Source organism: Poecile atricapillus, chromosome 10 (assembly GCF_030490865.1).
Source record: "Poecile atricapillus isolate bPoeAtr1 chromosome 10, bPoeAtr1.hap1, whole genome shotgun sequence".
Taxonomy (NCBI): domain Eukaryota; kingdom Metazoa; phylum Chordata; class Aves; order Passeriformes; family Paridae; genus Poecile; species Poecile atricapillus.
Genome location: NC_081258.1, coordinates 11,311,240 through 11,339,220, shown reverse-complemented (window position 1 = coordinate 11,339,220; position 27,981 = coordinate 11,311,240). Strand labels below are relative to the sequence as shown.

The following is a 27,981-nucleotide window of genomic DNA, read 5'->3' as shown; positions in this document are numbered from 1 at the left end:
CATTTGACCTGGATGATTGTATCTTTTGCATCTATATTTTTAAAAATTATTTTCCTTCTTTTAAAGGCCATTGTGCTCTGTACCACAGTTGCCAATATTCTAGTGGTATGCTAGGTGATCCAACATATGTTAAGAATTTTCTAAAATACTTTGGGATCTTTGGGAATAAAAGGTGCTACATAAATTTATTTATTTGTATTTTTAAACAATAAAATTGTGTGTCCCCTATAACACATGTAAATCTAGACTTTTGCAGACAGCATTTTGTTGTTGCACATACCTTATCACTTTGTCTCCTCAAGGAAGGCACACTAAAAAGCCAATATTTCAGTAAAAAACCCTAAATGAAAAGTAAAAACATAATGCCACAACTCGCACATTTAGATTTCAGTCTGAAAACCTGATGGACCCATACTGCATTCCCAGTAAATCCTGCTCCTGACACTTATGAAGAAATGCATAGTACAAAGGTAAATGTTTATTATGCATTTTAATGTTTAAAGAGGATTTATGGTGGATTTCAAAATATGCACAAGCATTTCAGAAGTAAACAACTTTATACTGTATTCCTTGATTTCAAATAGTCTAAACATTTAAGCATTGATGTGCCTTTCCACTCACAGCCTTTGCAGTGCACCTCTTGACCTTTCAGCACTCAAGAGTGGGGCTGAGATAACTAAAATCTGGGAAAGGTAGTAAAACACCAAGCACATAATAAATTAAAGACTTGGAAAATTGTGGTAATAAGCCCTTTGGGGTAAGTCTCTTTTAAAGCAGTAGCACTGTTCAACACTACTGGAACAATTCTTGTTTTATTTAAAACTTGTGTTAAGGAGCTTCACCTACTGCTTAGATACAAAATGTGTTTCTGTTGCAGTGATGTAATTCTGTTCCAATGAGTTTCTGGCTTATTTCATGATGTCTTCAGATCTTTGTCTAAATAAAAAGACAACAGTTTGGTGAAACTTTTAGTCCCACATACACAAAAAAGACAAATTACTCCTTGCACTGAACACTTCCATTTTCAAGGCATGAGATTTAAGGAAGAAAACCATATGAATCAGTTGACTAAAATGAAAATTAACTTTGGCAAGGAGTCTTTTGGGATATCTTGTTTGTACAAAGCTATATATGAATGGGAACCACAGTTTTGGTCTAGATCTCACCTACAATAATTTTTAAAAGTGAATACTAGAGAGAAAACTGCTCTCAGAGAAAGGAAGAACAACCAGCACCTGGAATTGGATGATGGAACTGAGAATACTTACTCATGGTAATGAGAAAAACCCAGAAATTACAAGGAGTACCTGACTCTATTGAGAATATTTGCACGAAGCCCTTAGGGAATCTCAGTAAGTCATGAAAAAGACTGGTCTTTCCTGGAAATTTAGGAGTGCAGAAATGCTAGTCATATGCATGCACAAACTCTGGGGAATTCTGCTTTAAACTATGGAATTTGAGAAAAACTGAGGCACTGGAAACCTGAGACTATTCTTTAGGTCTTTGACATCTATTTGAGGGGAGGCAGGAGATGCACAGCTGAGTAAAAGACCCAGCCAAAAGCTCCAATACTGAAGCCATTGTTTACATGCATTTAACAGAAAAGTTGCAGCTACTGCAACAAACCTGCAGTGAGAGACACGGATAAGCAACCAGCAATTTCGCAACACACAAAAATCAGAAATTAATAATTGTTAAATAACGTATGAAAAACCAGTCCCAGGTGACTGTCTAGTCTATACTTCTGCAATGGGGCAGCACTGATGTAATTATCAGCATTCATGTTCTCAAAACAACTGATGTGAAAACATGCTAAAGGTGTCAGTTGACAAATGATAGCAAACATAGATCAAAATGAAGCAAGAAAATTGGCAGGAAAAATGAGTGACTGAATTGCCTGAGGGATCACACAGGTGTTAGATATATGACCATGTGAACAGAAATGCATACAAGTATTCACACAGAGCATCTTTTTACCAAGAACATTTTTTATCTCTTCACCATTATAAAACTGTCAGCTCATATACATTTATTAGCACTCTAAAGGAAAAATAGAGCAGAATGACTCATTGCTATTTATTAGTTTGATATGTTAACTAGCAAAAGAGAAAAAAAAATCCAGATATATTAACTATGTGGAGAGTGCCTACTCTTAATAACTCTAGCAAATCTTTGATCTATGTTAATCTCATGTTATTGTAGTAAGCATGAAGGACCATCATTCATCTCACATGAGCAAGGCACTCTTGCATATCATGATAGATTTTATCAAGAAGAAAATTAAGTCAAAGGTGGCTGCCAAAGCACTAGGGTTTTGAGTGAGTGGAGAACCTCAGAATGGGACTTTTAACTTGCAGAATTTGATGGAGGAAGGAAGGAAATTTAATTAACCACTTTATATAGATGGTACTTCATTGATCATCAAAAAGCTTTCTTAATCTAAATTTGCACAGAAAAAATCCTCACCCAGGTACTTTACCAGGTAGAGCGAACTTGCAAAGTAATCAATAGCAGTTCAGTGCACAAATGAAACAATGGGGTAGCTTGGTATTGGCAAAGACGTTCTTTCACTGTTCCTTTTAAATGTTATGGAGATGGGATTTGAGCACAGCAGTAAATGCAGGGCACGAGAATGTTGACAGGATATTAGAAGGAATCCTGTGGTGGCAAAGTCAATGTAATTCTCATCACTCCACAGAAACAGGCCTATGGTATTTTATGAGCAGTGAGTACAAATAATATTCACTTTGGCTTTTAGCACAGCAGTGACTGGCAAAAATACAAAAATTCTTTTTAAAATAAAAGTCATAAAATTGTATTTTTTTTATATTTTAATTTGGCAGGCTATGCTAAAAAGCACCCAAAATGTTAAAATTAGAGGTTCATTTTTCCTTGCACGTGAGTATCACTTTGGGTTTTTTTACTAGTCAGTGTTGCTATACAAGATGACACAGGAACGTTCTCTCTGACAAGCAGCAGATACTGAAGGCATTCCACTTGTGCTGAAGTTAACCAGAAAAGTATCTCATTGATCATTACAGAGAGGAGGTATTGTCCTCACTGTCTACCACAGATTCAATAAAGGCCAGGTGAGCATTAGACAGTGACTCAGTTCACTTGCCAGTACTCTTTAGTGCTGCTGGCAGCCTTTTCCCAGGACAGTTTCCAAGAAGTATTTGCACCAGGATTTCAGAAAGCAGCTGTGCAGGTATTCTGGAAGTTAGTGAACCTTTGGAGCTCACAGATTGCTCCAGGAAAGCAACTAAAGCAGGGCTGCAAAGATCTAGCATTCTGACTGCTTATTTAGCATCAAGAGAACACAAATATTTATACCAGTCCTCTGAACTCATCACTACACGACACTGATACCAAAATACCAGCAATGCAGTTACCCTGACACTGTACTAAACTCCTCCAACTGGAACAGTAAAGGCATTTGGACACTCATTTCTTCTATATAAAATGTTAAGACTGCACATTTCTGTGCAGAACTAGTACTTTTTAGCTTCTTTTACCTAATGTATCTCAAGATTTCAAATTATTAAAAGAGAAACATAGAAGAGCTGACATCCCATTGGTAAGGGACTGCTTTTAGCTCTGTGTCAAGCTTCAGGAGAATGTAATGGGCAGACAGTTCTCTGTACCTGCTGCACAAGAACAAGCTTCATCTCCAGCCACTGTCTCTATAGAGGACAGTGCACAGTGGGCTTCCACCACACCACCATGTACATGCTCTCCCCAAAGTCACAAGTACCAGAAGATTAGCATTAGAGAAAGAATGTGGGTTGAAATGATGATGAAACTAGAGGTCCACACATATATTGTGTTCACACTACTAACACATATCCCAGAACTACATTAGCTAGGAAAATAGGCCTATATTTAGCTGTGGATGCCCCAAGACTTTTTTTCCCTTCTTCTCCAGCCATGTTAAAAAAAAACCCAAACACATCAATTCTCCTCTTCATTTTCCCACACTAATGCATTATTGACTACAATGTACCAAACTTGCACTTGAAGTCTAACCCACTATTACAGCACCTTGTATCAGTGCTTTAAACATTGCTTAACAAGAAAAATATGTCAATATACAATGAAAGCCTTCATTTATGCTTTCAAACTGAGGAAAGCGCTCCAAGCTATGTTGTAAATTACCCCCAAGAATGTTTAACTGGGCAAAATAAAGAACAAATTTTAGTGACATCAGACGTGACTTGATTCATAATTAGCAACATTTAACAATATATTAACTTTATCTCTTTTCTATTCCAGTGACCCTTTCAGTCCTGAGCAATGTTTGCATATGCTACTATAAATCATGTCTCAGATTTGTCAACGAGCTTGGAGTAGTTTTGTTATTTGTGAAAATTACAAAGTGAACTCCTAGTTCAAAAATGTTTTGATAATGTGGAACAGGGTAGGTTTGAGCTGCCTGATCTCAGCTTCACTCCAGTCCCTCTCAAAACTGAAAAAGAACTATAATTAGTATCTATGCAGAAGCCCATCACTTCAGTAACTGATGCCACTGACTGGTGGGGCCACACCAAACTGATCCAAACCAGGTCCTAATGCCAAGTTAGCACTGTGCCTAAAGCAACTGTCAAGTAATGATAGATTGGACAAATCTGATTGTTCTATCAAAACATTCATCTTAAATCTTGATTAGCAAACCTATTGAATTATGATTAATTCACAAGAGTGCTGCTGACAGATAAGGTACTTTATCTGACAATGTGTAGTAGTTGCTTTGCCTGAAGCCAAAAAAGCTCTGAAGCTGCTGGTAAAATAAACAGTATCAACTACAACACCCTGCAAAGGATAATGAGGCTACATGCACCTTTTAATTTAATAAAGGCTGATCTATGAGAATTTCGCTTCAGCCACAAAAACAGAGGGAAGGGAGGATAAGGGTCAGGAAATGACCAAAGTGGCAGCAGAGGAGATAAAACTGCCAGTTTGAAAGTGTAGAGATGCATGGGATGGGCTACAGGGACTTTTGCAGCAGCTAAGGTGAGTCCCAAAATTCCTGGCTTTGAGAAAAATCTGATTCCAAAATTATGGGATATGGCCTTGGTTTTACTGTCTCCTAGGAGAGTGAGACACTTACATGAGATGTGACATCGCCTACTCTGCAGTTCCAATGAATAAAGCAAGTGGTTAAAAACTGAGAAGTGCATTAAGTACATTAAAGTAGGAGAGACTTGCTTCAGTGTTACTAAAACTATAATAAAATAATGTCTTGCATTATTTTTGATGTTTCATAAAATTAAATAAAAAAAGGAAACAAATATATTGTGTTTTTGCAACTTTTAAAGACCATCTACAACAGCATTTTTACAGTTAATGAAAATGAAATGTCATGGATTCATCAAGCTTCTTTCAATGCCACCTCTGCACACTCACTATGAATTTGTCCCAGGCTCAGTATATCACAACAGACGTTCCATTACAGGATAAAGTGAAAACCTACCAGTTTCAACTCAATTTCACCATCCTGATACCTGCATGTGCACAGGGGCAGATCATTAGAAAGCTCCACATTATCTGAATTTGTAGCACAGTCAGTGAAAAATAGGTATTGAAATATTTGGCTCTGACTTAATGAAGAATCCACCTTCTCCAAGTCACTTCCTAGCTTATCCTGACCTAATAATTTTACAAAAACCTTAATGCACTATAATTATGTTTCTCCCCAGCCAGTATTAACCTTTCTGTGACTCTTTCTTCTTTATTCTCTCTCACACATATTTATTTATTTTACCTAGCCTCTGTTAATCAATGTGAACTGCAGATGGGGTCAAGGAAAGCTACTTCCTCCTTTGATAGCCTCCAATGCTTTCACTCCTGGGGATAAAAATGCTTTAAATGGAGTTATATTCTAGGAAAATCAATATATGATTACTGCAAAGATTTGTATCGATTGCCCTGTTGCATTGCAAAAAGGCTAAAGAAAAATTGCATGGCACATTCCCTTCATTTTCTACTCCAGAGAACTTGCTGCAAATATCTTGAGAGAGTAAGAAGTATTGGAACTTTATTTAATAACCTAAACTTTTCTTTGTTTAACCCTGCTATTTGTGTGTTTACTTTGAAAAAAATATCCCCGATGACATCTCTTTTATAATGCCTAAAACCAGAGAGCTACTTGAGATCCTGAAACACAAATGCACTGCAGCAAACATCCAGCTTGCAATAACTTCACCCATTTTGCATATTTCATAATAACAAAAAAACCCCCTCCAAACCCCAAATTCCTATTTTCACTACTTTACCAGAATTGTTCATGCTTCTTCCTAGCACAGACACCACACCAAATATTCAGGCTGGATCATGTTTTCACAGATCATAGTGGTGGAGGAGCTGGGTTTCCTGACCTGGTTTCATTTGTCTTGATGTAACCAGAGTTATACTTGTTTTCCCCCACAGAAGTCCTAAGAACTGGAACTAGGTCCAAGTTCGAAGAAGATCTTATTAAAATTCCTTACAGGAATATAAAAATTTCTTTAACACATTTTAAATTTTTTTCAAATTGTTTTCAGACAACGGTCTCTGTAATCTTGTTTCTTTTAGTGTGTATTTTTCATTTCCATTATGTGGCACACTATCCAAATAGGATACTGGTTTGACTGTTTGAATGGATAATTAAAAGTTGTTAAATAAAGTAAAACAACAGAATATTTTAACGTCATTTTGAATGAGTTCTTTGTTCATCAGTTTCCTGAAATGTAACATTATTTACCTCTTAGTAAGATGTTCAGAGACCTACTGCCAGAGAGTAATATGGAAGGAGTAACATAATGATGTTTGCATCAGTGAACACAATGCAAATATAAAACTATAATTGAAGGTACTGAATTTTTACCAAAATGTGCAAGAATTTCCCTATGTGCATGCAATTTCTTAGAATCCTGCAAAGAAATACTAGGAACTTAAAAGTTATAACTATCAAATTTATTGCTTTTATTTCCCCATCTCCACTGGCAAATCAGTCTAGTTCTAGTACCCTAATATTTAAAAAGGAGTTTATAGTCTGAGTCTTCTGTTTTCTGTTCCTTGCCTTAACTCTAATATATTTCAGGTTTGAAGAAAGAAGAATATCATAGCAGATCCTTCTGTTACTTACATTTTTCTGTTTCAGAAATACTGTAAATTATTTCAAGTTCAATTACATTAAAAGGTATTTCATGGCATGCTCCATTACTTGTCTTGTAGAATCCTTCAGGCTTTTCCCATGTTGCTCATTTTCATTATTAATAAATTCCTGACGCTAAGTTTCTTTTTTTAACACTCTGCAACTTTTTCTCCTAAGTAGGTGCTAAACATGCTACAAATTAATGCTAAACATTCTCATTAATGGACAAAGTGACATCATTTACATAAAGAAAGGTCAATACTAAGCCACATCTGACTCACCAGACTAATTTTCAGGAATTTTCCTTCTATGGATATGCATGTGCAAAAACCAAATAAATTCTGTTCTGGGTGAAGAGTTTCTAACAGCTCAGTAATTTTGATGTCTGGCCATTTAACTGTTCTGGTGGGAGACAATAAAACCTAGGAATAAAGTTGGTTCCCAGATTATGATTTATGTTAATTTCTAGGTGAATGAAGGGTCCCTAGTAGTCTATTTCTATAATTGGACTTTTGACATTTCTCAAAGAGCGCCTGGGGAAGAAGACAGGCACACCTTTTTATGGAATGTACATATAAGGAGAGTAAATACATACATGGAAAGTGAACACCTGTGAAAACCTGTCTCCTTTAACCAGATTGTTAAATAGGTCTTAACTGCTGAGCTTTTCAGAAATTTGATTCCCTATTATTTCCAATTCTTTTTTCCTGCAAGGCAATCTTAGTCCAGTCCAGCCTGTGCTGCCCAGCCTCATGCACTGCTGCTATATCCCAGGGCTACCTTGCAGAGAGGGAAAGTCGCTGCTGCAGGACTCCACCACTGCCCCAGTGCAAGAGTTGGTCACTCCAAGGCTACTGCAGCACACACCTGGAACAGCTGCCCAGACACAGCACTGGGGACTTGGAATCAGGGATAAGAATCCCCTTCATTCATTCCTAGAGACTGAAAAAAATACCATTTGTACCTGCCCCATTCTTATTCCCTACTTATCTGCATGTGGCCACTCGTGGAGTTTGATGGATCCTTGCTCTGAACTTACAGCACTATTCCTGTGCTCATGCACCTGCCCATGCTGGCAGACAGATGTTCCAGTGCCAGGAGCAGTGATGTTACACATTGCCCTGTCCAACTTCCCTCTGCTCTTCAGTATAAAACAGGTTACAGACTAGACATACATTTTAGGATTAATTTGTTTGATTTTTTTTGGATAGGTGTTCTGCTAGAAGAATAATACATGGAAATGTGTACTTACAGTCACAAAGCTAAGGGGAAGAACTTAATTCCTATTGTGACATATAAAATGTATGTGTATATGCATGTGTATATATATACACACACATACAGGCAGCACCACATGACCTTTTCTGTGAAATGAATTACTATATAGTGTAATTTACACGTGCAGAAACTTGCTCCTGATAAAATGAAGTAAAATATAATTTTCTGTATTTCTGTATTTTTAATAATTCTATTCTATTACTATAAAAAAGTAAACAAAAATATTTTGAACTGGATAATGTACATCCAGAATGACTGGCTGTCAAAACATCCCTCAGACCTAGACATGACTTTTGCTAAAAGAAATAGAAAATTACATGTAACATTTTAAGCTTTGTTTCTCAAATTGCCTTTCCTGCCAATTTATGTCACTTTCAGTATGCTGTTATACAGGAGAAAATTAATTACCAGCAAAAAACCAGAGATTTTCTTATTTTCTATATAATTCTAAAAATTCCGGACAACTACTTAAAATCAAATTTAAAAGTGTGCTACTACATACCACTAGTTAACCTCCACATTAAAACTATAATGATCAAATAATTTAAGATTGCCTTTTAATAGGATATTAAATCTTTACTGAAATCAAACCCCTGCCTAATGCACACGTGTATGTTGTATAAGAGAGACAATATAAGGTACACATAAGACATTTAGTGAAGTCCTAGATTTCCTTGAGCAGAGACAAGCAAAGCTCCAAACTATCCATCTAAACAAGATTGTTAGTTCTGAATTACACACCTACCTACCTAACAAAAATAATGCCATACAGAAGAAAAAAAGCTTCAGTCCAGCTTTTCAGCTACTCCCCAAACTCCTGTTAGAATCAATCATCAGCTAGTGTTAAATGTCTTAGTTCCACTGAATTCAGTAAAACTAAAGCAGTTGACACTGGGTGAAACCCCAGACAAGAATTATATATGAACTAACTCTGCTTCCTCATAAGGACAAGATGGTTATGAAAAAGCAAGGTGGATGAACCCTCGGAATGAGGTGGGGATCTGTAAGGTGACAGCAAGTAAAAGGTCCCCCCCTCAACTCCCCTCCCTCTCAGTGTTTTTCCACATTCTAAAAAAGGTAGCAATTATTCAGTCAGGCAAATATAACTATGTCTTAATTTGGAGATTTTCAAACTTTGCCAACTATTGAAAATAGCAGCACTTTTACCCTGAGTTTTCAAACTGTATCGATGGTCACCCACCAGCACACAGCCAGTCCCGGAGAACAGCAGTCACTACGTGTTTGGAACATGACTCTGCAGATCAGGGAACTCTCTGTCATTTGATGACCACCAAGGACTGACCACAACACTCAGAGAATGGTAATGCTTGTTAAAGTAAATGTGAAATGCTGTAGCCCACAAAACAAAGTCAGCGGGTACACAGAAGCTCTCCCAGACAGGAGGGCACCACTGGATGGTCAGTAAATGCCAGATTATCATCTCCATCAGAAGGGGTGTTAGGCTCTCCCAAAATAAAGTTTCACTTTAATTAAAACCAATTAAAGATATCTCTCAAAATCTGGGGTAATTATGACCAGGCAACCTAGCAAAATACTCAGGGCACTACTAAACAATTCCAGAATAAAGGCCTAGATTTAAAAATTGCAGTAATATGTATGTATAAACACACACACACACACACACACACACTCCTTTTAGGACTGCCTCATAAAAGGATTAATTTAAAATTGAATATAGAATCAAATACATGAAAATCTAGACCCCCATTTGCTATATACATATGTAATTGCTATTCTTGTGTAATCTACGAGTAAAAATCTGGTTTTGTTACATTCAAAAACAGAATTTCTTCAATGTACAAAACTGCATAGTTTATTAAATAAACACAAACTGGGATATAATGGCATACATTTGTTTTCATTACAAGTAGTAATGCAATATTTCTCTGAGGCTTACTACATTAGCATTTCTCTCCATGTTCCAAATGCCTTTGAACTTTCTTAAAAGCTACATCTGTTAGCTCCCTTGTATACAGCCGAAACTTACCAAGTGAATTAACTTTAAATATAAATTGCTTTGTTCACTATTAAGATTGATGTTGGACACACTGTACTGTAAGTTGCAACTGCAATTACAATTCACTGCAATTATCTCTGGTTGTTAATAGCACAAGATAGCATGTCACTTTCTACCAAGTGTATAATTTATCATCTGGTTGGGGTTTTTTTTGGTTTTTCCCTTCATGAACTCTTGTGGTATTCCAAATGTATAATCTTGTTGTATTTATTTCCCAGTGGTCCAACAAAATGCACAGCAAGTGCTGACTAGAACAAACTAAAAGGCAGTGCTATTGACAAGCCGTCACTTGAGCAGTAATGAACACTCTGCCTTTACTTTCACCTCACCAAACTAACAGCTTTAATTTATGATAAAGCAAACGAGAGACAACCTCCAGTTTTATTATACCCTCAGTGCTGTTTCAAATCAAGTAATTAGAAGGTCAAGAGGCAGGTCTAGAAAGCCAAACACAAATGCAAGCCCTCTGCACTGACATTTTAAAAAAATCTTGACTGTTCAAAGAGCATTTTATCCATCCCTCTTCTGCAGAGCAGTGCGAGGCAGCTTTTACCACCGTAACCAATCTGAAACAGTGTAGTTCAATTCTTTGCTGAGTAATTCAGCCCATATGTTCAGAGAGATACCAAGCAGACAATATCCCTTCTCTGGGCTTCTCTTTAAAAGAAAGGTACAGGTGAGTTTTATAAACATGCTCTTCCAACAGAAACTTTCACTTCAAAGTGGCTTACTTTTCAAAATCTTTTTAGAAGTATTAGAAATTTCACAGGATACCATAAAAAAAAAGTAATGCATTTGAAGAAAATAAATAAGAAAAAATAAGTCTGTGTTAGAAAGGTGAACTTAAATTTTCTAGAAGTTTATTTATAACTTGACAAGTAAACTACTCCTAGAACTGCTGAAGAACTAGCTTTTCTTGAATGCTTAGAGCAACTGGAATAAAAGCACATAACTATATTTGGTCTTTGCAGTATTGTGATATAAATATTTACAACTAGAGAGATATAATTATGCTAATGCAGCATGTCTCCATTTTCATTATACGATATAATCTTGAATTTAAATTTCAATCAAAAGTAACTCATAATAACTTAGAAGCTATTGAAAATTGTTCCTCAGCTGTGTACAATGAAACCTACACAATTAGGCATTCTTATTAGGCAACTGTATGCCGTATGCTACATCAAAGGATACTCCAATGTATTATTATGGCTCTGTTATATGGTGATTGGAAAATTACTTCCCATTAAGGAACTGTTTTTGCTGAGCCTTTGATAAGTTGTCGTAGACTACCTTCACAACTTCAGATAAATCGCTGAACTCCAGCCAGGTCTGAATAAAAGGCAACAGCTGTTTAACACAAATCAACAGTTTTGGGAAAAGATAAATTGGGGTCCAAATAAAAAAGTGTGGGGAATGAGTCGAGCACCTATCTACATGGCCATTGGGACCAAGGTTCTTCTCTTCCGAGAGTGTTTGTGGAATATATGCTAGGAATCTTCACAATACCTCAAAGACAGAATTTTTTGTCTCAATCAAAATATTGTTCTTCCACCAGCACTGGAACAACAGCTCCCACTGACAATACCACAGCAGGGACAGAACGGAGAGCAGCACTTGCAGACCTGTGCCACACTAACTCTTGCACCGTGTTTTTCTTTAACTCAAGTCTTATAAAAGTATCAAGTTATTCAGATCATATTTCCTTAGCTAAATAGGATGATAAAATCCATACACAAAGGTTTAACTTCCTACATCCACAATTAGCGCTCTCAACAACCAGCATTATTTCTATGTAGCACAGACATCAGATGAGTTTAAGAACAAAAACTGAACCCAAATTAAGGCAAATGTTTCACAAGTGCTTCCATAAGAAAACAGTGAGATTTTGCAAATACTTATGCATCATAGGAGTTTTTAAGCCCCTAGTATATACTGTATTTTGGCAAGTATGTCTTACATATTTAATGTTTTTTCTACGATTCTGTCGTATTATTTTTCTAAAAGTAATTTTTGCTCTATCATTGCACATTCACATGGCAAGTGCAACTATACATAATGACATAAGTGGTGTAAATGTGTTATTATATAATTAGAACATGCAGTTATGCTGTGAAGGTCCTTGTGGAACTGAAGAATCCCCAGAAGATGCTGTACACAGACCTGAGACAATTAACAAAACTCACTGAATTGCACTTTAGTTTTTACAGACAACAGAAAAGGAATAATTTTAGAAGTTCTTTTTCTCTCGAAAGAGCTGCTCAAACAAGAATCCTTTACATGAACCATCATAAGTAACTTCCACCCTCCTTCTTCTACAGTTGTCAATATTTAAATTTAAATGTTTCTCGTACTGTCAGGAATGGAAAAGTCTTGAATGACTACAGTGAAAGCAGACATGGAGTTATATGGACATTCTGGTGAATAAGGACTTCCTTCTCTTTCCACATCTTAATTACCAGTCCTTCATAGCTGGTGCAGTCACGTGTAATTCGCTCTGAGTTCAATTTGGTCTAACTGTCCAAATGTATGTAGCCTGTATATTCAATTACATACAGCCAAGCAACATCATAGCAATACCTCTACAGTATTGCTGTGCAGCACTCAGAACTGTGAAGTTTTATGCTGGCTTGTATGAAAGCTCTGAAGCTATTTTACCTCAGTGAATCCCTTGTGACTGTGCTGTTTTGCCCTGACAATGGTTTTCAGAGTCTACTTCCTCAAGCTGGTGTTTAGAGCATAGAAGAAAGTTATTTCTTTCTATTCTGTGCACTCCCATCATACATTTTCCACCACACAGATAGTGAAAAGCCTTCTTCCTATTTTACTGGTCAATAGCACCTGCAAAGATCACTTTGTTTCTCATCTTTTCCGACAGGAAACTCCAACTCCAAAGCTTTCACTTTCCATTGCCCTCAGGGCAAGCATTTTATTTCCTAAGATGCAATTAAAACTGATGGCATACCTTTTGCTGTGTGCTCCCATCTAACATTTACTACCTCCCTTATTCAAGCAGAGTACGTACCAAATGGTACAAAAAAACTGTAAACCTTGCAGGGAAGCCTAAAAACTATGTGATATATGCACCCTAAAATTCAGAATGCAATGAAAGAACATCAGATGTCTCTGCTGCTCAGTGTATTTTTAGATTGACATAGTCTATGTGTAGCAGGCAAAATCTGATTCAAATTGAGAACTTTGACAGGTGGCAGTAGGTAAGTGTGCATATGTGTGTGTGAGAAAATAAGAGACTGAACACTTGACTTAAACATGTTAGGAACTTCCTTGTAGCATTACCTGCTGAAAATACCATCCAAACTCACAGGAGTCAAACCAGATAATATTCAGTGTTGAGCATCTCTCTAGCAAATCTTTGATGGATTCTCAAATGTATGACCTTTTGACAAATGGAGCTTATGAGGATCATTATGAGATTATGATTTAAAAAAAATAAAAATAAAAAATTCATTGCAGCCATTGCAAGGCAAAGCAGCATTTATCTTCAAACTACTGTTCAAAGATTGTTAAGCAGTAGAGGAAGTACTGAGGATATAAGGAAATCTGTGAATCAGTGAAAGATGTTGGTATGCAAGAGTGAAGATATACCAGCTGGGCCCTGCTTCAGCTGGTTACCAGAGGGCCAGGAAGAAATTAGTCTCAGCCATCAGTTGAAAGAACACCTGGACATTAACCTGGGGCACCAATTCCCTTATGAACAAGGTAATCTTTGTTTCCTCACCAATACCTCCAGAAACCAAATAATGACTATTTAAAAAAAATAAAAATTCTTAGTCCCAAGTGTCCTTAAATCACTTCAATAAAAAAAAAGTATTTATGAAAAGGGCAGGGGAAAAAACAGCAGGCTTTGCTCTCATTTTAAGATGCAAGTGAAACACTGCAGTAGCTTCTCTCACCTTCTCGACAAAGGCATGCAAACATGGGGCTGTACCTAATTTATTCTTTAATTATTCTTATTTAATTCTCTAATTAAGAGTTGATTCTTTCCTCAATGACTTGGCTCATTGGATGAAAATTAAGCTCAAGGTAATTAATTTATTTTTGGATAGACAGAACTTCTACACTGAAGATGACACAAGCCCTCAAAATAAAAGCTATGCTATAATTTGTACTTTGTCTTATTTGGAGATCTTAACTTAGGATGCAGAATGAAGACATAGTTTGTGTTTGCCTGTATAGATCCCCTCAAAAACATGAGTATTGCACATTTTCCATAGACATTTACAAAATCGCACATATGGCTAAGTAGAAAGTACTAGTGGTGTTTGAATCATATTATATTTGGCAGCACTGATATTCAGACTGCCAAATACCACCCAATTCCAAATACACCACTAAACCTCTGTTTTAATACTACAGCAGAATCTGCCCTTCAGAAACCTTCACAAGGAAAAACCAAAGATTGAAACAAAATCATTACCTCCCCCCAAAAGAAAGAGCTTTTGAAAAAAAGCTCCATGTATTTTACAGAAGAAAAATATTCTTGTAACAAGATATTTGACTGCTTTCTAATAAAAATGAAGAACATGTTATATTATTTATTTTATAAAAGAATTATATTTGTCTTTTGGTTTCTATTATCCTGTGTTGGAAGGAAAAAAACCAGAATTATTTCTACCGCCAAACTGGTACATACAGAGAAAAATGTATTTGCTACTCACACTGAAAACAAAGATGAGAAAAATTACTGTCTTTAATGATAAAATTCCTTACTTAAATTATTTTTTTTAAACTGTCAATACGTTTTGGAAGCAAATCCACACTCGACCACAAAGTTGGCATGAATCTGCTCACCACTAATTTTTTCTCTAGTATTTTTACCAGGAGCATGCATCACTTTTTCAATGTTTCAATCCTTCTCTCAGCAGCCAGCAGCATCCTGGTGGAGCATTTGATGATGGACGTTCTGTCTGCTCGGTTTTCATCAACAAATTATTGCAGCAAAACTTTACATCTCTGGTGACAGTAGCTTTGTACTAGAGAAGTAGGAAACCTAGAAAATGTTCACCAAGAAAAACTGGGGAAGGGAAGGCAGGAAGGAGACAAATCCCCTGCAAGCTGAAGAAGCTAGAAAAGCTCAGAGACATGAGCTGGCAGCTAGAAATGAGCTAAATGCTTCTTACTCGTTCTGTTAGACAGTGGTGCTTCTCCCTGGCCATGGAGCTTCCTGAATGAAATCTGGGTTACTAAAGTTGTAAAAATCTTTAGAATACTATCTTCTTCAGTAGCAATTCAAAATGCAGAATTACTTTTGCATAGTCACATTTTCAGTTAAATGATTTTTTCCTTCTACCACTGATGCATACAATAAAATGCACAGAGTATTTATTTACCAAGAAGAGACACTCGTCTCCTTGTTAATGTGAATACTAAGCTCAGTCTTTTTCATAATTCAAAACTACATAACAGAGAGTGCCAAAAGTTCATGGGGATCTCATAGATATATTGGGATGATATAAAATTTCATTACTATCCATACAATTACATGTCAATTACAGAAACATAATCAATTGATAACTGATTTCCACAGGTAGCCAGTGTCTTCTTAACGTGTGCTTGCACGCCAGTTTTCTTTGATGTTTTGCATCAGTGATAACCACTGTCCTTCAGATGACAAGGAACTGAACAGAAATATTGGCTTCTCCCACAACGGGGTTTTCTTACTCCAAATCCTACTCCAGCCAGATATCGGTGCCTTCCATTTTTGGGTCAGCCTTCATCTGCATTTTATAAACACACTAAAGATGTATATTTTATCTCTCAATCAGTTCATATAAGTACATGAAAGGCACATCCTAGAAATTCTTTGCTACAGCTTCTGATTCATGATGTATCTTACGGAAGACGTATTTTAGGTTGTCTGTCCTTTGATTTCCCACAGAAACTAATAAATAATCAACAAAAATATGATTAAAGATGTTGCTTGAACTCTCAGCCAAAATGAATACTAGCTAGTTGAAAATCTTTCTGATCCAAATCTGTTTATCTTAGAAACAGAATTCTAACTCAGATTTTAAAAAGCCTGATGAAGGGTAGAGCTAAGTTTTGACATGATCTTTTCATATACAAAATATCTCTTGAAATAAGAGGGAAAGGTTATGAAACTTGAAATTATAGAGGGATGAAATAGAGCTTAATAAGCAACAAAAATATTTATCTACAATTACAATCCTCTCTTTAGAAAACCAACTACAAAATCCTTTGAAATCCTAATCAACCAATAGTTGATGCATTCCTGTGAACACGGCTCTAAGTCTTTGTTTAGGTGACTAAAAATCACAGCCAAAAGTAGATATTAGATTTAATGTATCCTAAGTTATGCCTAACTTCCCGAATCAAAGAGGGAGGAATAACTAAAATTGAAACTGCAAACTGAGTATTCCCTGTAATTCAATTCTCTGTAAGTCCATCTGTTTATCCAAAAGTCTATCCCAAATTTCTCAAACATATTCAGCAAATTCAGCAGTGGGCTTAAACTGAATTTGAGAACATACATGAGACTTCTTCTCTGCCTCTACAAGTATAGGCAGAATAAAAAAGATCTGGCTAAAAACCATAATTTATCAAAACAAGTATGACCTCTAGCTTTTTTAAAGAAATATTTATTTTCAAATAGGCAAATCTGAGAAGCATTCATAAATCAATCACTGCTACCTGTAAATGCTCAAGATTTAATACACAAAGCTTATATTTTGCCATGAAAGAATAGTTTTAGAGGAACAACAAAGTAAATAGAAATGAAGGCACCAAAAGAAGGAATTTTTGGAAGAAGCCAAGGAGTGCTAAGGAGTGCTAGGAGTCTTTCATTTATTTTTTTACAAAAATACTGCTAATTGACAAGTAACTATTTGAAAAAAATTGTTTTACAACTCAATATGATTTAACTACTGTACTTGATAGAAATGCATTTTGCCAATTCTACATAATATATACTTATTTAGCCAATTTTATATATTTTACTACTTTGGAAATAATTACTAACTATTTAAACATTTAGTAAAAGTGGCAAGAAAATATCATTTAGGTCTACCTTTAAGAAAAAATAAAAATGTACAAGATGATAATTTCTTGAATATTTACTTTTTAATTAAAATAAAGCTTAGTGCATTGGATATATTATGAAAAAAGAAACCAAAACCAAATTATTTTATTTTTGTCTTTGAGCAAGCAAAGCATTTAAAACCTGCAGCTCAAGTCCTCTTATATATCAATATATATAAAGGTTAGAATAGGAAAAGAAGCTTTCCTGCATTTCCAACTCTCAATTGGTTTCTCAGCTTTGAATGCATTAGTCAGTGAACCATAATGAAGGGAAAACTCTCGCTGCACGCTGCCACTGCTGCCAAAAGCCAGCTTAGCAGTTTGGCAGCCTTGCTCCAGGTGTTTAACTCCTTCAGCCATCTGACTTTAACACTTGAGCTGTAAGTAAGTGTGCTGCTTCATTATTGGGTTTCATCAATCTTAAGATATCTGTACAGCCTCATGTTGGTTTTCACATATTTATTTTAAAGTAGAATGATGCAAATACAAATGTCAGTGTTTATTCATTTCCTTACACTGATTTTACTTACTCTAACTTCTACGTAACATATTTAAACTTGCCTTTATATTTATTAAGAACACCACAGACCCTTACTTCTCTACATAATTGTTTTTCTAGTACATTTTCAACAGGATCTGAAGAGGACAAACAAAAACAATACTTTCTTGTAGCTTTCTCAGCCAGTACTGCTCAGCCCTTTTAGCAGGTAGCTCTCACAATAAATTTTACAATCAAGGCGAAGAAGTCTCTTTAACTTCACAATTTCAATCACAAGCAAATTTCATTTCTTCAAAGCATCTGCAGTAATTATATAAGCACGAGCCCAAGCAGATCAACAAAATGCCTCTTTCTTCAAAGGCATGTAGATGCAGCATGGGAACACTTGTCCAAAGCATAGGAAACCCATGTGCAGCTACTTAGTTCTCCAGCAAGACAACTTTGTTCATGGTAATGAGCGTTAGCAGTTTAAGAATCTTGGTGATAAAAAGCAGATGCCCAGAAAAAGCTTAATTTGATTTAGAAGAGATGTATCTCTAGGAGATGACCTAACACAGGGACTGGGTCTGTTTTAACAGGAGCTGCCAAAGACTGACTCGCAGTCAGCGTTCTGTGGTAGCAAACCGGGAAGAGCTCGCAGTTTAGAGAACGTCCCCTGCGGTCCAGCTGTCCACACAAGACTTCAGATGGTAATAGCTGAGTGATACAGTTTGCACATAATCAGTAGGACCTACTCATCTTTCAACTCTTGTTTATTCTGATAGAAAATCAAACTACTAAAAGTTCACAAGCAAGGATAATGCAGTGCTCCCAAGAACTCCATTTTACCAACATTATTGCATTATTACCACCCTTTTCATCTGACTCAAAGCAACAATATTCTCAAAAAAACAGCTTTCAGAGCCAGTGTAGGCAGTGTCCAACACAACACAAAGATTAAATTGACCCTCGTGCAGGAAACCTCTCAATGTGCCACTCTAGTAGTATACTCTGAAATACACAGAGCAGATTTTTTTACAGAAAGGACATAAACATTTCTATTTATCACATAACTGAAATGCCCTTTTATCCCCCCACTTCTGTGTACCTTTTCTCTTTATAGTCTACAGACAATACACAAAATTATTTTACAGACTTTCAAAGAAATTTTGCAAGGGAAATAGGAGGATTCAAGTAAGCAGAGCAAATATACCTTTACAGTAAACAGTTGATACTCTCGACCTCTAGACACATTTTCCTTCATATGTAATTTCTGGGAATAACAGCACTGAAATACTGTCACAACATTATCTGCCCTAGCAAAGAATAAATAAAAAAAAAAATAAAAAAAACTATCATTACTGAAAGATGATCTGACATTTGGCCTTAACTGAAGGAACACAAAGAAGTTTAATATCTCCTGCTGAAAGAACGCTCATATTTGAGTATCTTATCCTAGACTCAATACACTAACACATCTCACTAAAAATCCTTTGGTTATCGGTGGTGTTTCCAGCATCCATTAAACATAATAAGTTAGTGTAGTGCAAACATACCATTTAGCTTGTAAGTAAATGTGATTTTAAATATACCTTATGCATGGAGGCTGGAGACATCCACTCTCCTGTCTGTACAAGCTGCTCTGCCCAGTTAGCTAACTAGTGCTTTCTCACATTTCATGAAGAGACTCCTACAAACTCACTGAGGGAATTCCTGAAAGGACTATGAAATTTCAGCCAGAGCCCCCAAACCAGAGCATGAACCACAGAAAGACTCAGCCCTTTTCAAGACATCAAACAGCTTCTAGTCTATAATTTAAAAAGCAATTAAAAATTACAGAAAACATAATGTCTGTGTATGCGATCTCAGCAACTGCTCTGTGGGTTGTTTCATCCCAAACCTGTGTAAACTAAATTTTAAGGAAGTATTTCTCTCTCTATGCAAGTCCTTAGTGCATATTTCATATCACTTATGGTATTTAAGAAGACAACATAAACAACATTAGGTGTCTCAGTAGAAGCAGTGCAGAACTGAGTGTCACACACACTAGCACATACAAGCACAAGGTAACTTCTGTCAATTACAAAGCAGCAAAACTATTTCCTAGCAGGGAACACAAAGACCTGAAATAAACTGATTAAAAAACATTTTTGTGCTTCTTCTATTCAACAATTAAATGGATAGGAAAATGTGTATTTTCAGTTTTCTATATAAAAGTATAGGTCTTTTATGAACCATTATTTTAATAACTAAGCTTTACCCCAAGTACTCTATACTTGCAAATATTGAAAATAGCATCCCACCACAGGTAACACTTGTAGGTAGAGATTTGAGTGGAAACACAGTAGGCTGAAAATAAAGCTGCTGCATATGTGCTGCACAGAGCTAATTGGAGATCTGTTGTACATAGAGGGAACTGAAGTCATGTCTTACTGTGCATCAGTGATGAATATCAATGATCAGTCCAATAAATCAAAATCAAACTAAGCTTCACTTACCTATTATCTGTTCATAAGGAGTAAAAAATATGTTTTCAGTACAGAATACCTCAGAGCAACAGAATTTAAAATACAGCTGAACTCAATGAATACACAAATATGTTTACTGATTCTACATAGTAACATCATGTCTGCTTATACTCTTCTATCTTCTTCTGTTATCCTGAAAAAATAATTCTGGGATACTATAATACTTACACATCAGAATATATAAAATATATTAAATGCCAAGAATGCAAAGTAGTGATGACAGATTTTGTTGACTAGCTTGTGAACAGCCACCTCATCAAATGTGCCATGAACACAATAATTAGCTGGTGTTGGCTAGGTATGTACATGAAGGGAAAACAATGAAACCAAGTATCTAGAACATGAATTCTGAACTTGAACAGTCCCAACACCCATTTCTATATAACTGATCTTTAGCATACATCTAATTTTCCCAAAGATTATTAGCCACTTACTCTGAGATGTGATACACACGCTCTCTATGATTCTGGATTGCATTTGAAGCTCTGCACCTGCTACAAGCAAAATCTCTGTAAAACTCTTGAATGAAATCCTGGCTCCTGCTGTTGTTAATAGCAATGTTCTCACAGACATCTATAGCCCTGAATTTCTTCATGTTAGAAAACTCAACTATCATGGAAATATTAATAAAATGTCAAATTCCAATGAAAACTAAAAAACAAGGCTAATCCCTGAATCCTACTGCCTGCTTTGAAGGTAAAAGGCTGAGCAGCAGATAATGAGAGTGAAAAAAAACACGGGAACTGCATCAACACAGATTCTCAAGCAAAGGCCCTGAATGGATTTATACATCTTAAATCTCATTATTATTCACTCTCAAGTCAATACTACTACTAAGACAACAAAGTATCCATTTTGTTTAATGCAATCCATGGTATTTCCACTGTACACTGTCCTTCAAAAATGTCTGAAGTGTTTTAAAACACTAAAGGTTAAAAAAAGACCAACTATTGCATTTATATAAACTATTTAATAACTATTTAGCAAAGAGGAAAAGACAGAAAAAGAAAAAAAGTGGTCGTCTGTGATGAGCAGTAACCATACAGTAATCACATACTCCCTTCAGCCACAGCCATCCCTGTCTCCAAATATGAACTATTTGTCTTCAAGAATTCTTAGCCTGTATGAGCACATTTGACTGTTTGACTTGCTCTGCAAGTTGTTTTTAATTGCTTTAATGTGAAAAAAACAGTGATAATTAAATTATCCTCCAGATCTCCCAACTGTGTTGACAGTTGCAATAAGAGAAAGATCACATGAACTTACATTTTCACCAACCACAGAAAAACTCTTGGAAACTGGCCACATTGACACTAGAAGTGAAAGCTGACTAGAACTATTACATTAATGCTTATAAATGGCTATAGAAAAATTACAATTATTATTCATTTCAATTCAGAGCCATGAAGAGAAACAAAAATATCTAGCATATAACCTTTGTAAACCAGTAACGTAATACATTCATGCTCCTGTGGTATGATGCCAAAGTAAATATTTTTCCTCAAATTTTACATCCCTGTGTGAATTGATGGGGATCATCCCATCACCTACATTAATGCCATTATACTCAGATTTGCTAGAGACAGAACTGAGTTCTTCATTGCCAAGTTACCTCAGATGGTGCAGCAGTGTAACAACCCCTGTGTTCCTACACAGCCCAGTGTTCCCTTGCCTCTTCTGGAGGTGGGTTTGGGGCAAATGGATTTGCACAGGTGGATTGCTGAGTCCCAGTGCAGTCTTTTTTCCCAGGATACTCCACCCTTTAGCTCCATTTGACTTTCTGTGGCACCTTTCAGAGCTGTCCTAGATGAGTTCAGAGCACAATCACTTTTAAAGAGATTACACATCAGATTCCTTGAATCTTCCTGATTTAGTCTAACATTTCTTTGCTACCTTTCTGAAGCAGGCTAAGCTAAGGAAATGCACATCCTCATTCTCTAGACTGAATCTCTGGATAACCCCACATCACGTTTTCTGAAAGACACAGACAGTGACTCTGATGTGCTGATTTTAAATGAAGGCTGCATTCCTATGGCTATGGCAACCACACAAGTTTTCAAAAGGCACATTTATTTCAGATCTTATCTTGAAGAATGAACAGAATTTTGACTGACTCAAGGCCTGTGCCAACAGCAGCTAGCACTGAGCATGGAGCTGAGGCCCTGGGGAGTGAAAGTCAAGCGGGTGGAACTCAAGGTGACTAACTGCCCACTTTGTACTGCCAGCCAGCACATTCCAAAAATAGGGCACTGCACTGGCTGGGGAAGGATCTTGTTACAGCAGACAGAGGATATCACTAGCACAGTGTATGTCAGCTACTATTTGTCCCTACCAAATAATACTTTGGGCCAAGCATTCAAATACAGTTAAGGCCACCCTTGGTTTTGGGCCAGAAGGTTTAACCCCAGAAGTCACTGCTACCCCACAATTTGTGGTGTAAACTAGAAGGCTGTCAAAACATTTGTGAATATGCTTACAAATCAAATAAATTGCTTCATTTGCAACTACACTTTAAGTGCAGAAGTGTAAGGCTACTGATTCTTATCTACTTCCACAGTTGTGGAAGCAGAATTTCCTGTAGAAGAAACTTCATTTAAAACCTGCCCTTCCTTAAGGCAGATGAAACAAAGAGCACAATAAGGCCAGTGATCATATCCTTACTACCCTTCAGAAGAATAAAGAGCCTCTTGTACACAAAAATACCCACTCCCCCCAAGTATATATGTATAAATTACACATGCAAATGCACACACATATGTACATAAACACTGTATACATATTTACTTGAAGACAAATTTAACATTAATGTGATTTTGATTGTTTTTTCAAATGTTGATATCAGCTATGAAATTTATCAGTTAGAATTTAGACTTAGCTAGTCTGAAGGAGCATATACTCCATTCTTTACAAGGCACATTTTATTTTGATCCAGCCTGTGCTAAATGCCAGCAGTCACCCTACGAGGAATATTGCTGTGGCCCTTCTCTCTTATACAGATGCCTTTTAAAGCTACACACAGGTCTGCTGTGGAAAAAGAGGTTTCACAGACCAAATGAGCTGCCTTTATTCAAACACTAACACATAATAATCAATTTCTTATTTGAGATACTTATATACTACTACAAAGTCTAGAATGTCTTGATGGCAAATTTACACTTCTTGCTTGCAAACACCATATTTAGTAACATGTAAATCCAAATTGAAGTTTTCTAAATGTGCCAAATGTAAGAACATCTCCACGTTTAACAGTGCTGATTCTATTTCCAGCCATATTAAACTCTGATCTTGAAGACTTCAAGTAATTAGAAGCTTAATGTAATAATCACAAAGAAACAATTATTATAGAATTAGAAAGACATGTGTCAACTGTGTTTATACCTTTTAAGAAACTATTTGTTAATTAAATGCTCTGCTTTGTGTTCAAACAATGCCCAGTAGATTATGTCTGTGTCCTTCAAATCCTGCATTTATAAGTACAATGCACAGCTTTTACATTTTATCACTCTTATAAAACATTCAACAAGATTTTCTTTCAAAGACAACACTTTTTGGAATGGAGTAACAGTAAAAAAAGGACACCTTTTTAGCTGACATCTTAGCACTACCTAAATAAAATGGATACCAAGGTTCACATTAACATGATAAACATTAGAAACACAGATTTTGATTATTTCAGGAGTCTTAAAAGGTTTTCTGAGGAGTGAGACATAAAATAAAAGAAATAGAAATGTAAAATAACCCTTTTCTGTTCTATAAATCACTGAGCTGCTTTTCCCAAATCCATTAATAAAAACAGTGATTGTATTTCATGTTAGAGTTATCTACAAAAGACCATTCTTAATTGCTCTTAAAGCATCATGTTTTATTTTAGCTAGGTTCACATTTTATTATAGAAGCCTAATGGGGCATAGACTCCTAGCAGAACTTATTTGGACCAGTCAACTATAAAGAGGGTATAAAAATAGTTATGGAGGCAAAATAAAAATTAAAAACTACAGCTAAGCTTTCAGATTTACAGGTCTAATAAAATGTGTCATAAACTTGTGCTTTCATTCCAAAGCTTTGTTGTAAGAACATGCAAAATTTTTCCCCATTTCAAAAGTGTATGTTCAAAAGTTAAATCTTTCTATTTCCATTTTTAGTTTATAGTCTTGCCTTGGTACATGTAATTTCTTAAAATTTATTGCTATTTCATTAAATATCCCTGCTGATCAGAATGCAAGAGTGATAAGGAGGAGAACCATTACAGGATAATAATAATAACTTAATGGCATTTCTTGTTAATGAGGTAATAACAAGAGGCCTTCAGGCTTTCTGCTTCAAAGTTTATTTAACCAAACTACTTTATTTTTATCTTATTAACCAGAACCCTCAAGTTGTCATTGCCTAATAACAATTCTAATACCTACTGGGTTCATTTATTAAATTAGTTTAAGGAATAAAATAATAAGCTAGACTTCATGATATTAGACTGAGATGAACTTGTCTGTATGTAACACTGATTTGAGACCATAGGTGTTGCTCTTCTGTTTGCAGAAAGATCTCCCAGGAAAGACTGAAATCCTAATCCTCTACCCTATGTAATTATTTTCTAGATTGAAGAAATTAGCACTTGTGTCCTTATGAATTCTAGCTCATTTATGTCATCCTGCCTACTTGCTTTTGCTTATTAGTTGCAGCTAGATACCATTCCATTCTTTTTCCAGACTTAACTGTAATGATGCAGCTGAGCTGCAACTCAATTACAAATCTCTTGATATGTGGGATATGATTAGAAAAAACCCCAGTATTCTTCAAAGAAAAAATCAAGTTGAACTTTACTGTCACAATGGAAAGCAATCTGAACAGACAGAAGTACCCCAGACTCGTGGGGCTGGCTTTCTTTACATGTTTCCTAATTTTTAATCTAATCTTGTCGTGTTTAAGGCCTACACTTAATTCCAGTGGTGGTTTGTTGTCATGGGAAAACCTCATCTTCAAATGGCTCACACATCTGACCTGCCAAAGAGCTGCAGGAATAACTCTACTGCCTGCCATGACAACAACTAATAAGGGAGGCAGTACAAGAATTTAACTTTTTTTTTTACCTACAAGTGTAAATGACTGCATATGAATATTTTGCAACAATCTGGTGGCAGAGGCAAAAGGATCTGACTGAAAGCCTAAGACTAGCAAGGTGCACAGTCACCAAAGGGGTTTTGCTTAACTATAAATGCCTTATAGCCATGGAAGCCCCAGCTCTTGTTTACAGAGTGGGCAGTTCTTTAGGACAGTGCCACAATACCCAGTTTCATGTATTATTTTGGCAGGTTGCATTCTTCTAAATATAACAAATTTTCAGGATGAAGGCACTATGAAAATCCATATCACACAAACTGAGTGTAGTTTCTCTAATTGTTCTGCTCCATTTCTGGCTGTATTAGAATTAACCAAAGCAAATTATTCATGTGGAAATATTCTCATTTCCTAGGTGAACAGCAAGTCCTCCACAGAGAAAACTGCTTCATTATGCACATAGGCAAACTGACGTGTGCAAAACTGCATGTGCAATAGATAGCTCTATTCCCCCAGATATCAGCAGCTAACAGGTTTAGTTCTAATTCCCCGTCATACTCGTCTGCCACAAACACTTTTAAATAGAAGAATCTTGAACTGGCTCAGGTTTGTTCCCAGCAGGCATACTTGTAAAGATAAAAAGACTAAGGATTTTTTTTTCTCCTGCTTATTCCCTATTTTGGTAGTTTCTGACAAGAAGGGCCAAGGAAGGAATGGAATGTTTAGCCCAGCATCATAGTCTGATCTTGCAGAAAAAAAACCCACAAGAGCAGTCAAGCAAAGTAACTGTTCCTATTTCTGGGTTTAAATTTCCATGCCAGGTTGTCTTTAATGTTTGGTTCTCAAAGTTTGCCTACTCTTAATCCTTCTTGCTAAAAAATTTGGGGTTGTTTTTTTTTTTTTTCATCCTACAGCTTCTGGCAGCAAGTGGTATGTAAATGTTCAGTAGCCCATCTGAACCCTGCTTCAGAACAAAACAATTTCAGTTTCTAAGTGTCTGAATTACTTTAACTAAATCTGAGGATTTACCTATTGAAGCTTGAGCAGCTTCCTTTCAACTCTGAATGAAGGAAGAATTACGAGACTGAAGTTATTCAATGAGAGCTATCTGTCCTGGCACTTAATCAAAGGGATTAGGATTTGGAAAGAAAAGCCTACAGGTGATCCTCCAGGAAGCATACCAAGCAGTTATCAAAAACATACAAGTTCAAAGCAGCTCAATTTTCATATGTTAAAAGTATTTGGATGAAGCCTCAGGCTTGTTTCTAGGTAAAGAATTGTGTTAAAGCTGTTTGTACTTGCATACTTAGTAGACAAGGGAATGAAATAGCATGTGGTGAAGCAGTGCTAGGTCCATCTAACCCTGATGTAACACAATAAATCAATCTTGTTCTGTTAGTGAAACATGATCTGATACTGAGTCCAAGTTTCAGTGCTCTTTTCCCACCCTGGCAGTTGTAACAGACACTCATGTACCTCTTCAGCACAGGAAGTTGTCACAGCATAAAGGAAAAGATGTCACATGCCACGTCAGGTGCTTTAATAATTATTATTAATCATGTAACTATGTTCTCACCCTCCACTCAATACATTTTACTTAAAATACATTCAGTATCTTTGTAAGACTATCTTTAAAATTTTAATAATCGGAGATCTGTCTTAGTCGACTTGAGGTGTCAGTAATCAAAGTTAACATTAACTCCCAACTACAGTGATTTTTATTTACCACAAGCATTACATCAGACTGGCATAAAAGGGCAGGTTAGGGACATGTTCTGTCTCACTGCCAAAAGAGGGAATGCTTGGGTAGCATGGCTGGACCAGCTGTGGATCCAGGAGAAAGTACTTAGCGTTTCTAAGCCTCCCCACCACATCTCTGAGATGGTTTTCCTTGCCAAGCACAGGCAGCTACTTCTTATATGGAATAAATGGAGGTACGGCTGTCCAGAAGGAGACAGAAACAGAAAGAATCCACTGTACATACCAAGTTCCTACTGAAAATCTCCATAAATCACACAGGCAGTCACCATGTGAGTTAACACTGAATCATTCTCTGTAGAGTTTACCCAGTCTGCAAATACCGTGAGAGGTGCAGAGGGCAGAGTTATCCCCAGCAGCAGCAGCTGACGGCCCTTGGCACCAGCAGTCTGCAAACCGAGACAGTTGCTACACTACTGAGAGCATGGCTTTGGGCCACATGAAATTCTTAAAACTCAAGAGGTTTTAAAATTGTGTATATATCTCCCTAGACAGATATTTATACATCTGTATATATACATCTCTCTATGTATATTCATACATCTATATACATATATTTCTATAAATCATTATCTCAACTCGAGGGCAAGTGCTTCACAGCCCAGTCCACAGGGAAGGAGAATGGCACTGAAAGGAAAAAAAAAATAAAATATTT

At 36.3% G+C, this 27,981-nt stretch overlaps 1 protein-coding gene across 8 annotated transcripts in view; it reads right to left on the bottom strand.

Annotated features, from left to right (window-relative positions):
* FTO (FTO alpha-ketoglutarate dependent dioxygenase) overlaps nt 1-27,981 on the bottom strand; it is a 227,547-nt gene that overhangs the window by 65,774 nt on the left and 133,792 nt on the right. The window contains exon 9 of one of the 8 annotated variants that reach the window (XM_058845645.1): nt 843-936. The exons of the other annotated variants lie outside the window; for them this stretch is intronic. Coding sequence (XP_058701628.1) covers nt 909-936 — 28 coding nt within the window. The 3' untranslated portion in view covers nt 843-908. Of the gene's footprint in view, nt 1-842; nt 937-27,981 lie in introns of those variants that run through there. 8 annotated transcript variants of the gene reach the window in all.